We start from the raw sequence: 14148 nt of genomic DNA on the forward strand, positions 1-14148 counted from the left end.
GTCTCTTCGAGCTCTTGCCGTCGGGACGGAGATACAGGACGATGAAGACAAGAACGAGCCGTCTTAAGAACAGCTTCTTCTCCAGAGCGATCTCGGCCCTGAATGGGAAGCCCGGACTTTGAAAGTCATCTAATCTCCCTTGCTGTATTATACTGTATTGATTAATTAGAGTTTTTATGGAGCAGTCAAGTAATTTCGTTGTCCCCGAAGAGGGCAATGACAATAAAGATATTATTATTATTATTATTATTATTATTATTGTTGTTGTTGTTGTTATTATTAGTTTACATGCAGATATTGCATTACAGAGTTTGATAAGGAAGCCTGCAAAATATTCTTGCACCACAGAACTGGAAGTAGGGTCTACCAGCTTGCACGAGTATGTTGTGGGGCGGGGAGACTGAATGGTTGTGTGTGTACATGCATGAAAGAGAAATATACCATGTTCATTCAGCGGCTGCATTTGCCTGCAATTCTAAATTAAATTTTAGTGTTACAAGAAAAACCTGTGGTTCTTCCTACCTGTAGCTTGCTCTGATGCTCAAACCTCAACAAATTGCAATTAGCTGCAACTGTAGTTGGTGGAATCAAGTCAACTTGAAACCATCTTTTATCAAGTTAGATTGTTTTTACTAGCTATAGTTAAGGATTATCCACACTTTAAGGTTCAGACACAAATGCTAAACTGTGGCTAGTCTTAAACAGAAGTGGAAGCCTCTGGTCTTCTCCTCACACGTATGCTAGAGGAGGAGAAGGGAGTATGTGAGCTTGCAAGCTCAAGGCCTCATGAATAACAGTAAACCATGGTTTAGTATTTCATATGAACCAGCCAGTTCAGCCATGCCATGTACATGAAATAAAACTTAAATCCTGTCAGTTGAGGATTTCTAGATGTTTCCACAGAATATTCATTTTAAACTACTTAGATTCCAGAACTTTTATTCCAGAACTAAACCCCATTTAGGATTAGAAAATTGCTATTAATCCTTTGCAAACTAACAATTTTGCCTATTTCTAAACAGTGAATTTACAAGCGGGCAAAATCTTGTTTCATTTACTACAGCAAACATTTTAGATGATTATACCTTAATTTCATTGTCATTTGCAAAATTTCCAAAAGCTGCCATGATTTTTGGTATTGCTGCAGCCAGCGTTTCTTGTACTGATTCTTCAGAGCGCTTGCTCACTCGTGTTAAGCAGGGCAAAAGGTTTACTAAGTATGGTCTGTAACGGAAAAAAAGAGATATAAGTATTCTTCAGTGGTTTGGAACATAATATTCAAAGGTTTGATGCACTTGAGAGGTTTGCATGATGTGTCACAATCCTATTTTTCTCCTTAAACAGAAAAAATATTAGAATTATGACGAGTGTACCTTCTCTTCAGAGCTAAAGAGCACACCAGACTTCATTTTTTAAAAAAGCAAAAAAATTGCAACAGGGGCTAACCAGATGAAAAGCAAAAAATGAATTTCACCCCAACAACACTGTAACTGGGATGGGGTGGGGGTGGTATGGCCCGAATATAGGAGGCTACCAAAGAAGAAGGACAAAGGGTACAAAAAGAGACCCTTCCTTGCCTTCTTTCAGAACCAACCAATGGGTGAGGCATAATACCCTTCTTCCCCCTTAAGGAAAAGAACCCATGATAAATCCAACATTCCATTTTCCTTCAGAGGACAATATCCTAAACAGGGATGTAAAAAAAGCAATGGCTCTCTTCCCAAATGGCCCTGCCACCTGCTGAAAAGGATCACACAATTCACCAAAGAACACATGCCCAAAAGCTGAACCTTCTGAAACATAGCTATTCAGTTAGTAACACCAAGTAAGGGTTGACACAGACACCAACATGACATCCGTACTTCGGTCTACCAATGATGCAGAACTGCAAGACCTGCTGGGGAGCAAGTACTCCAGCATAGGCTGCTGCTGTGCTTAGCCAATAAATAAAATAAATACAGTAAGTGTAGAAAAACCACTGTGTGCTCTGCTGGATGGCCTGTACTAGATGGTGGGAGTAAAAACTCTCTTGGTTCTGCTGGAGCTTTTCAGAGCACTTGAAACCATGTACCAGGGCATCCTTCTGGGCTTAGGAAGCACTGTGTTAGAGTGACTGCGATACTTCCTAGACAGAGAGTCCCAGAAAGCAGTACTGAGTGACTTCTGTTCCATCGACAGCTTTTTGGGGTACAACTTCAATTTCTGTAGAAAGCCTCTGAGAGAAACCATCTGGAAACCTGTGGAGCAATGTCACTGACATGCAGATGCTAGCGCTTTTCAATCTAAGAACCACGGGGAGGCTGTGGAACTCTTTGACATGTACCCAGATGCAGTACTGGGATGCATAAAGAAGAACAAGATGAACGTTAATCTAGGTAAAATAGAGATTTTGTGGATTGGGAAGTCAATTGATCTGGATGTATTAAACTGCCCCTGGATGGGGTTGCACTCCCCCTTCAAAGACCAGATATGAAGCTGAAGGTGCTGCTGGGTTTGTTACCTTCCTGGGTTTATCTCTGCCTGGTGGGGCACAGATAGAGTCTGTGGCCTGGAGTGCCTTCTTCCAGCTCAGGCTTGTATGTCTGGAGCAGCCAGATATGGCCCAAAGACTTATTACTTCCAATCTGTTCTAGAAAAGCAACCTCACCTGCATTTCAGGGGTCGAACAAGATGTGCAAGTTCAGCAAACCTCCAAAGAGCAGCACGTAGACTTCGAGAAGCACCATTCTATCCAGAAATAATTGAGAATATATCAGTCACACGGATTTCAGTCTTGATTTTACAAAGAAAGTATGAAAAGGTATGTGTATGGACAGTCTAGTCTAGACAAAAGGTAAATCCAGAGCAGAAACTCAGAGGAGTTTTTAAAGGCACACAATTAATAGCCTTTAACTAGAATGTTAGTAGGGATGTGGGTGGCACTGTGGTCTAAACCACTGAGGCTTTTGGGCTTGCCGATCGGAAGGTCGGCAGTTCAAATCCCTGCCACGGGGTGAGCTCCCGTTGCTCGGTCCCTGCTCCTGCCAACCTAGCAGTTGAAAAGCATGTTAAAGCCCAAGTAGATAAATAGGTACCTCTCCAGCGGAAAGGTAAACGGTGTTTCCATGCGCTGCTCTGGTTTGACAGAAGCGGCTTAGTCATGCTGGCCACATGACCGGAAGCTGTCTGCGGACAAATGCCAGCTCCCTCGGCCTATAGACCAAGATGAGTCCCAGAGTCGTCGGCGACTGGACCTAACAGTCAGGGGTCCCTTTACCTTTTTAGAATGTTAGTACTGTACAGGCAACTCCCCCCTTACACAGGGGTTACATTCCAGGTTCCTGCACGCATAAGTGGGGGGTCTGCTGCAGTAAATACAGCTTCCCACCCAACAGCTGTTGAGAAAGGTAGCACAACAGCAGTGAGAGCTCCCACATGCCATTTTAGAGCCATCGGGAGTCTTTTTTCTGGACTTGGTGCTCTGGGGAGTGTGTCCTCATGAGCCACAAGGACTTTGCAGCTCTCTCCCACCATTTCAGGTCAGTATTGAATTATTTATTTATTTCCCAGCACCACATATACATGTGGCTGTGTGAGTCAATCACGCACAAATGGGGGGCAAGCCTGTATGTATTTGGATGTGTATAGCCACTGGAAAGATCAGAGTGAACAATGTCTAAAAAAGAACAACAGTTCCACTTGGAAATATGGGAGTGGAGTTTTGGAAATCACTTTTCTACAGGTTCTCAAACCAGTGTCTTTAATAAAAATTCAGCTCTTCATTAATATATGGCAAATCCTGTATACTTCCTAATGCATCTTTAACGATGAGAAAGATTATTTCCAAACAGCCCAACATTTCAAAGAATCATAGAACTGTAGAGTTGGAAGAGACCACGAGGATCATCTAGTCCAATTCCCTGCAATGCAGGAATCTTTTACCCAACATGTCAAACTGTTAATATGATTTAGAATAACCTTTGTGTTTATTGTTAGCGTTTGCTGTTACAATAGTTTAAATATTTACTATGTGATTAATCACAAAATCTTGTTAAAAAAAGGTATGACTCTAAATCCAAACAAATTAAGAACATCAAATAAACCCCCTCACCTTTTTAATCTCCTTGTAGAGTTCTAACTGTAACCTAGGAAGACTAGAATCCATCAAAGCCTAGAAGGAAACAAAATAATATTTTTTTTAATATCAGCAAACTATGCCTTGCTTCAACAGATTACATAAAGCACTGAAAAGTTTGCAGGTTTACTTGCTATGATAGTTAACTCTTAAACTACAAAGATAGCAATTTGCTAGATCTACAGAGATGATACTCATACATCAGAACTACACATACTAATATGCTACAAAAACCTACTCTTTCCACCAAGTCATCTGTCACAGAACCCCAATGGTAATATTCAATAATTTTATCAGCAATTACAGGGCACAAAACCAAATGCAACTTACTTTTATAACTTTATTGAGGCATTCATCAGCAACCATCCTTACATCTGACTCTGCATCATCACTACAGAGTAGGAAAAGTTCCATAGCAATGCCCAGCAATTTCTGAAATTCTGGAGAATTTCTTTAATGGAAAAAAAGAAAAGTTATCATGAGCCAAGTTCCACTTGTCAGGTTAAACTCCTGGACGTTACGCTGTGTTCATAAAATTCCAAATTAATTGAAAACGTAAGAATTATTTTTCAGCTTCAATAATCTGAAGTTAGCACATTCCCCAATACAGCGGTACCTCGGGTTAAGTACTTAATTCGTTCCGGAGGTCTGTACTTAACCTGAAACTGTTCTTAACCTGAAGCACCACTTTAGCTAATGGGGCCTCCCACTGCCGCTGTGCTGCCGGAGCACAATTTCTGTTCTCATCCTGAAGCAAAGTTCTTAACTTGAAGCAATATTTCTGGGTTAGCGGAGTCTGTAACCTGAAGCGTATGTAACCCGAGGTACCACTGTATTTTGAAAAGGCTCCTCATCAAATGCTGGCTACCTTCGGATCTTGCTCCTCTCCTTCACTGCAATCCTTTGGTGCATGAGAGTTTGAGGGAGGAGATGCAGAAAAGCTGTGACAAATAGTCATAAAAACAGGTGCAGCCTGAGATGCTTTGGTACCCGAGGCGAAACACCCTGCTGCCACCCCTGCAATTGGAGGGGGTGTGAGGCTCCACAAGGGCTTCCTCTCAAGGAAAAGTCCTTGCAAACCCTGCAAGGGTTTCTCCTTGAGGAGAAGGAGCAAAGCAGAGCGGAGGGACACCTCACTCTCACTGAAACTCAGCAAGAGCAGGGTGTTGCGGAGAGATTTCCCACCGACCTCCCTCCACTCCTAAGGGTGGGGGGAACCAGCAGCAAAGCGGAATAGTGGAACGCCTTGATCTCGCCAAAACTGCATGGTCAATTATGGATAATGAGGTTTGTGCATGAGAGAACGTACGGACTGAGGTGTGAGAACGGTGGGAATGGTTCTTGTCCTAGCCAGTGACCACCAGCAAGTTACCCCAAGGGAATATGGTCCTCAACAACAAAACAGTTCCCAAACACTGATCTAAGCAATGGCTGAGGAACAAGCAGGATTGAGCCAGGGGGATTATTTGCTCATGCACTCTCCCCATCCTTTTCATGGTTTTATTTTCCGGTTTGATATTTAACTCTGCATTGCAGGGGGTTGGGCTAGATGACCCTCCGTGTGTCCTTTATATAATTCTAAGAAGAAAGCACGGTTCCCAAACTTAGTACGTAACACAGATCTGCAGTTTTTTCTGAAGTAAAAACATTCACTTTCACTCTCCACCTCGGCTGCTAAAAGCTTTTTTGTTTAAGCAAGCCTACCAAGATATGTTTATTGGGCACATATTTCAGCATGTAATTTTATTTTAAAATGTATATTTTAAAAATGCTGAGTGTATTTATAGTTTGATCATTTTAGGTCAACTTTTTTTCAACATCATTGGTAATTTTAATGTATTTTACACTTTTTGTATTATACTTGATGTAAACTGCTTAGATGGTTAAGTTACTAGTTTTCGAACTGTGGTCTGCAGACCAATAGTGGTCTACAACCTTCAGTTAGAAGCCCCACAGCACATCTGTGAAGAACACTTACAATTTGAATTCTAGGGAATTCAAACTGTAACACAGCAAAATACAATGAAAGAAATAAAAGCAGCAGTAAAAATGCAATTAAAAATCATACAGCATCTAGCACAGCACACTACAGTTGCTACAACAAGCAGAAAAAGTATTAAATGGTCTGCCGAGACCCTCAGCAATTTTCAAGTTGCCTGTGCGTAAGAGGTTTGGGAACCACTGGGTTAAGTGGTATATAAATACTGTATAAATGAATTTCAGATTGCTCATGGGGACATTGTTTCCACAATGTCAAGAGGAAGCTTTCATATTAAACAGTTTTCCCCATTCCCCATTAATGAATATAGTGCAATTGTTTCTGAGCAGTAAGTAGGAGAAAAGACTAGAGAGCTTTCAGTGCTGTATTGCTATTAGAAACACCCCTATTTTATATTTGATCAGCGCATCATGTAACATAGGCAGGGCTTCAGTTAAAAGTGGGTGTATCTAACTGCAGACAGAGGTGTAGCTAGGTATATTGAACAAACTCCTCCTTATCAGGGCAGCAAGCCCAACCACTCAAATACACCAAACAGCAGCATACAGAGGAGATCCAAACCATTATTTGCTTGTCTAGTTCCTCCTTTCCCTGCCTTGATCAAGAGTAGCATAAAGCCCTTTACAAGTAGAAGGACCACATTTTGAGAGCTAATTATCAACCTTTAAATTTCATCCTGCAATGAAATGGGAGCATAAGAGCAAGTTCCCTTGTTCTGCATACAAGCATGATGAACCATTAGAGCAGAAGAAGTACAATAATGTATATTATATACTCACTGAAACATTGAATCACTGAAACAGAACAGTATTTGCATAAACAGAGATCAGAAAACGCTTGATTACCTTAAAGACTGAGCAACTATATTTTCACATATTGTTAGGCAATGATTCACTCGATCTTTCTTGGTGGTGGAAAGTTCTTTCTTTCTAAAATAAGAGATAAGATTTGTAATTATACAAAATACCAACACTTGATATGCTTTATACAACAGTAAAGTTAAGGCAGTAGAGCTATCCTGTGAATATCAGAAAATTCTATTTTGTTACAATGAACTGATACCTTGACTACATTATTTCTTAAATTCATTTGGTAAAAAATGACTTAAGAATCCTGAGAATGTATGTCAGACACAAAACAACATTTCATGTAAAATATACTCTATATATTTCATCAATATTCCAAAACCTATGATCCTCAAATCAAGGGTGGTATAGAAATTAATAAATAATAATATAATAAAGTGTCAAGAAACAATAACATAATGATTGCAATAAATTTCTTCCTAAAATGCTTGAGCAAGAAAAGGGTTTAGTTTTACAGGTTTTCTGAAAATGCATGGCACTGAAGTCAAAACTCAAAACCACATAGCCAAAAATATCTTGTGAACCGCCCTGAGATCTTATGATGAAACGCAGTATAGAAGTCAAACAAACAAATAAATGCAAATATTCAATTCTGACCAAGACAGCATTAAACTTACTTAAATATCAACAAACCTATAGCTATTATTTCAACTGAACCATTAGTTCCATGCGTCTAACAGGGCTTTGAACTTATGCTTCCTCTCCTTTCTCAAGCTACATTGCATAATGAGTCTAAAAGAATAGAACTTCAGATCTGGCAAACAGATCTACAGTGTAAAGGAGCATGGTATCCTAAAAGGTACCTCTGAAATCTAGCCTATCAGTTAGAATGTTATGTTGTAAGAATGTTATCTTGGAAGAATCAGAGTTGAAAAGGCCCTCAAAGGTAATCAAGGGCAAACTTCTACTGATGCAAGAAACCAGTGGTGTAGCGTGGGTTGCTGGCACCCAGGGTGGGGCAAGTGATGCGCCCCCCTAGTGGACTTGGCAGCCGAGGTGGAAGCATGCACCAGGTGGCCTCTTCCTTCCTTGGACACTTTCCTGCCTTCCTCCCTCCCTCTCGAGCATGCCAGCAGGTGGCATTGGCAAAGGTGAGAGGGCAGGGGGTACGCTGTAATTTGAGCCCATTGGCATTTCGAGCAACAGAAAATAAATCTGACCCATCACCTAAGTGACAAGTGAGGTTTGAACAAAGAATAGAGCAGTTCAATTACTTCTTGCAATCTAAACGCTATACTTAGAATCATAGAATTGGAAGGAATCCCAAGAGTCATCAAGTTCAATCTGCTGCGATACCGGAATCTCGGCTACAGCATCCATGACAGATGGCCATGGACCACACTGCTGACTCATCTAATGTTTAGCTTGTAGTCTACTAAAAAGCCCAAATCTTTTTAACATGTAACTCACAACTTGTGCAGGGACTGCATTCCGAAGATTGCAGGAAAAGTCAAAATCACATATAGTTAATACAACCCCAGCACTGCTCCTGCAAAAGCATACCCATCTGACAACCCAGCCAGATGGGCAGGGTATAAATATTATTATTTATCATTATTATTAGCCAGCGAGCTGAGTGGGCCTTGTTCACCAGACTCTGGGAAGTTCAAACAAGCCTCCCAGCAGTAGGTAAGCAAATATGAAAGCTAAAAAAACTCCACACCAGGGAAACTCAGAGCAGAAAGAGCTTTTAAGGCTAGCTCTCCACTTTGCATGTGTATGATTTCAGCTGGCCAGCTCCCAAGCACATGAATCACACTTTAAATTTGCATAAGTAGTGTCACTCATCCTATATCTGTGCATCTGAGTCTTCCCACCCACATTTATTTCTTTTGGAATTTCTTTTGTTAGTTTTGGCCCAGTTTTCCAACATATCAAGATCCTGGATCCTATCCCAACCAATTTTATGTGATCTACAGCTTTCATGAGCATCCCTTTTGACGCCTTCATCAAAGCCATTTATAAAGGTACAATATCAAAAGCATATCAGACAGAATCCTGCACCACCACACTTCTTAGGCACAGTCCTTCAATTAGTTGCAAATCCACATAAACAGTAGACTCCCCTTAACCACAACCAACTTGCATGTGATGAAGTGGACTCTAGTCCAGAAAAATGTGTGCCATGGTAAATTTGCTTTAAAGATGTCACCACATCATCATCATTTGAAAGCAAATGAGCGTCTACTCACAAGCAAGCCCTACTGAATTTAATGGGGCTTACTCTGAGGAAAGTAGAAGTTTGGTTGAACTCAGTGGGGCTTATGAACACACAGATTCCACTTAGAGCTCTGAGTGGGGAAGCAGATGGAACTTGACTAGTAAATCACTTAAACTATTCATAAATTAGTTGAAAATGTATTAAACATAATATATGGAAGTTTATTTAATATTTTTATTAAATCTACTACTTCCTTACATTTTAAGGCCATCCACCACTGCAAGGAGCCTCATCAAGGGCGCCCCCGTCCTGCCACTGCAGGGACGAATGGCGGGACCCTCTGCCCCCACAGGGAGGCTCAGCAAGGCCCTCCACCCCCACAGATATATATTGTGATATACTGTGATATTGTGATATTTAGCTGGTGCTATATCATGAGTTGAAAACCTGGTGTTGCCCAGCCCTAGCAATGAGGAGGTTTGACGTATGAGTTTCTGTATTTAACTTATCTACTTAGTAAATAAATGATAACAGAAAACTGCATTTTCTATTAGCAGTAACTGATGATAAAATTCATAAGAAATTCAGTTTGTTGCCAAAAATGATAATTTTATTTTACGCTTTTATTTGTTTAGGTTTTACATGAATTTATGAAAATCTGAATAAAAGTATTTCATCTCCTAAGCTAATATTTGTTGAGATACATATTTTTTAAAGGGGGAATGCTGCGATCTGCCATAGAAATTTTAAGTTTAAGTCATAATTTTATTTGGGTCAGAGTTAACTTCTATTGGTGATACCCTGCGCCATTTTCATACTGTTAAAGGTTTCATTTTGTGATGGTCTGATGAGCATATCTAAAACTCTTTACTCAAAGAAAAGCTGCAAGCATGAGAATGTATACAAAAAACTACAGCTTTTATGAGAAAAGTGAAAGTGGACTGGTAAGAACTCCACATAAATTCTGTGACCTCACCGCAGAAAGAGCAGAGGCTAAGAAATTTTGTCCCAGGAAAGCAAGATGAGAATTTGTGCGTCTGTCACATTGATTTGGATTAACCAAACAAATATTTGCCTGCACTTCTCCCTGGAAGCAAGGGCTGTTAGATTATGTTTTGAACTCCTTTCTATGTTTCTAGATAATTATATACCTGTTACATTTTAAAAGAGGGAAAATATTAAAATGGATACCGTACTAGTGTCCAGCAATTTGAGAAGCAGCTCAAATGCACTCACAGAAGTGGCACAGCACCTGCATACAAGACTTCCAGTCTATATTTATTTGAAATTAGTAGCACTCATACCCTTGCAATTCCCACTCTAACCATCTCTTTGGTTGTTACTTCCCAAATGTTACTATTCATACTGTACCCTCCCTCTCATGTTTGCTTAGGTCAGTCTATAAAGCACCAACTACACTGAGGGTGGGCAGGTTTCCCCCCGCATAAGAGCCATGTGCCCTTCTGGACAACCTTCCAGGGGCCACATACAGTGGTAGGACTAGAGGCAAAAGCGGGCAGATGAATAAACATAAATTTTACATTTGTACACTACACTAGTTTCCACACACACACACCTTTTTATCCTCTAGTTAGACAAGCAAGAAGCATGAACAGAGTTCAAAGTCACATTCTATCTAGGAAAAACCAGTCAAGCAGGTTGCAAAGCTGGGCCAGGAGGTAACTGGGGAGGAAGTGTGGCCTGTGGAGAGTCCCAAGGGCCAATTAAAGAGGCATAAAGGGCCACATTCAGGCCCTGGACCCGAGGTTCCCCAGCTGAAAATGCTCTATACATTAACAAAGAATTCTGGAACAAAGAACAGCTTAAAGAGTAGAAATGAGACCAAGATTATAAAACACAAGCAGAAAGATGGCAAACTTTAACACATAATACTTTATTTATTATGGGATGCGGGTGGCGCTGTGGATTAAACCACAGAGCCTAGGACTTGCCGATCAGAAGGTCGGCGGTTCGAATCCCCGCAACGGGGTGAGCTCCCGTTGTCGGTCCCTGCTCCTGCCAACCTAGCAGTTCGAAAGCACGTCAGAGCACTTTCCGAGTCTGGCAATGGGCCGTCAGATGTTTGGAGCTGTGGGGGCTCCCAATTTTGGAGGGAATTTGAAACATGTCTTAAAATACCACATGGAGTCTAGTCTGGACTATGGGAAAGGGGCTGATTTGTTGAAAAGGGTCAAAAACACTACCAAGCTGGAGTTCCCACGAGTGAAAGGAAAATATGAAGAAGAGCTGCGGAAGGGACATGGAAGAGACTTGAAGGCCTCGGATATAAGATCACCAGGTTAATGTGCCAGACTAATGGGATAAAAAGGACTGACAAACCCGGGACCAGGAGGAAGGGACGCTGGAAGAAGATTGGATTGTTCTTATTTCTTTTTTCTATCATTAGGAATGTTTTATAAAATTGATGAATGTTAGAAAAATGTTGAAATGAAATTACTTGGCTCTTGTAAAAATGTTTAAAGAATTAGGTAAAAAGGTAATGGTTATGAGAAGTTGGTAAAAATAAGATTTAAGTCTTAAGCTTTAAGGTTTTTTATGAGATAAGATGAAAATAGAGTAAGGTAATGTAATGACAGAATACTATGAATTAGGGAAAGGATTTGCTGTGACAACTATTAACCAAGATACAAGAAAAGGGAGGAGGAGGAGGTCATAGAAAGAAGCTAATGAAAGTGGAGAATTTGAAAATGATGGTTTTATTTTTTTATTTTTATTTTTTGTCTTTTTTCTTTGTATTTTTTTAAAAAAATTCTTTTTTCAATAAATATCATTTTAAAAAAAAAATTGCAAGTAAAGAAATAGGTACCGCTTCAGCGGGAAGGTAAATGGCGTTTCTGTTCGCTGCTCTGGTTTGCCAGAAGCGGCTTAGTCACGCTGGCCACATGACCCGGAAGCTGTACGCAGGCTCCCTCAGCCAGTAAAGCGAGATGAGCACTGCAACCCCAGAGTCGGCCACAACTGGACCTAATGGTCAGGGGTCCCTTTACCTTACTTTATTTATTGTTCCCCACATCTCTGGGGTTCAGTTAGCCTTAGCTAGTGACTGAGCCTTTAGAGAGGCAGGCCCTGTCTTGCAGAGCTCCCTACCAGCACAGGTTCAGCAGGAATAATCCTTGCTTCTTTCAGACATCTTCTGCAAATTCTATAGTTTACACAGGCCTTCACAATATGAATTTCTCTTTTTAACCAACCTGTATCTACTGATGTTTTAAATTATGTTCTCATGGATACCCTTACTGATTTTATTATATTGTGTATGTTGCATACCATTTTGACATACTTCACGAAAGTGAGGATTATAAATATTTAAACAAATAAATGTTTAGAAGTATGTATGCACACTTAATGTTTCCAAAATCACTAAGGGGTTTTTAAGAAGGGCTTGAAGCAAAGAAGACAGAATGACAACTGGATTTTCCTAGGTATAGGACCAGAGACAGGAAATAGAATGGCGCTTGAGTTGAGGCAACAAGCATGGATATTAGATGACCTAAGAAAGCATACAGGGCAGACCTATGCATTATATATAGTACATGGGAACTGCCTTTCAGCAATGAGTTACACCCGTTTTCAGCTGGAACACATTAAAAGAAATGTGTAACTAGCTCCCTTTTCTTGAGTCACTTGCAACAAGTAACCATCAACTCCTGGCAGTCAGATATGTAAGCTTTTTAACTGCTGCTTTTTTATTATTTCAAGTAGAATTATCTGCAAGGATACCAAAGCCTGTTAACTTTACTCAGGGCCGTAGCTGTAGTAAGGAAAACAAGGACTAGAATGTCAAAACTAATCTCAGTGTAGAAAGCAGTATGGCAAGGGTCAGAGTTTTTATAGCTTTAACTTTCAGCAGCATTCCATAAATGCACCTGCTTCCTCCTTGGTAGCAACAGGTTCCTCCCCTCTCTGGAAAATGCCCAGTTTCTCTCTAGGAGGTCTACCACAGTCAATTTGGTGAAGGAAAACAGAAGAATAAAGACGAATGGTTTTTCTCTCAGGTTGCCTTGCAACATGTGCTGTATTGGAAAACGTTTTAACCCACCAAACAGTGGGCATTTCTCATGCTATTTTACTGATCTCGGTCTCCAACTCTGGAAAACATTTCCTTCTTTAGAAATGGGGTGAGGCAGTGGGGGAAATTTAAGAACTTATAATTTAGACAAGAACCTTTGGACAGAAAAGGAGCATTGTTCTCCCAAGGCAACAAATTAGAAGAACTTTGCAGTGCTATCATAATGATGCTTATTCAAGAAGCAAGTCATACTGAACTCAAAAGGATTTGCATCAAGGTGCCATGCAAAAACTTTTCTCTACAACCAAACAAAGGCATTTACCGTATTTTTCACTCCATAACACGCACCCAACCATAACACGCACATAGTTTTTAGAGGAGGGAAACAAGAAAAAAAATATTCTAAACGAAACAGTGGATGTATGATTTTTGTGGTTCAAGCTGTGGCCACAGACATGTGATCTGACAGTGAGTTTGGAGTAGCCCAATGCAAAAATCCTGAGGATCCATGTGGATCCATGCTTTGTAACCACGTTTTTGCACCACTGTGGCTCCAGGCAACAGTGGGTGTGTGATTTTTTTGGTGCAAGATGTAGCCATGGACATGCTATGTGATCTGATGGTGAATTTGGGGTGACCCAGTGCAAAAATCCTGAGGATCCATGTGGATCCATGCTTTGTAACCACGTTTTTGCACCACTGTGGCTCCAGGCAACAGTGGGTGTATGATTTTTTTGGTGCAAGATGTAGCCATGGACATGCTATGTGATCTGATGGTGAATTTGGGGTGACCCAGTGCAAAAATCCTGAGGATCCATGTGGATCCGTGCTTTGTAACCACGTTTTAAGTGGGGAGGGAAGGAAAAGCACTCAAGGGACAAGGAGCACGTGTGGGGTGTGTGGAGAAGGATGCTGCTAATAATGCAGAAGAGGGGTTTAAGGGGAGAAGAAGCACGCGTGGGGTGGGTGGAGAAGGAT

The 14148-nt window shown here is 40.7% G+C and overlaps 1 protein-coding gene across 2 annotated transcripts in view; it reads right to left on the reverse strand.

Moving 5' to 3' along the window:
* HTT (huntingtin) overlaps positions 1-14148 on the reverse strand; it is a 107218-nt gene that overhangs the window by 90848 nt on the left and 2222 nt on the right. For both annotated transcript variants that reach the window (XM_081021484.1, XM_081021483.1), the window contains exons 2-6: positions 6959-7042; positions 4445-4565; positions 4091-4150; positions 2648-2727; positions 1086-1224 (exon numbers count right to left, since the gene is read on the reverse strand). In XM_081021484.1, the coding sequence (XP_080877610.1) occupies positions 1086-1224; positions 2648-2727; positions 4091-4150; positions 4445-4565; positions 6959-7042 (484 nt within the window). The remainder of the gene's footprint in view (positions 1-1085; positions 1225-2647; positions 2728-4090; positions 4151-4444; positions 4566-6958; positions 7043-14148) is intronic.

The sequence above is a fragment of the Podarcis pityusensis genome, assembly GCF_964106645.2.
Source record: "Podarcis pityusensis genome assembly, chromosome: 9".
In the NCBI taxonomy this organism is placed as follows: domain Eukaryota; kingdom Metazoa; phylum Chordata; class Lepidosauria; order Squamata; family Lacertidae; genus Podarcis; species Podarcis pityusensis.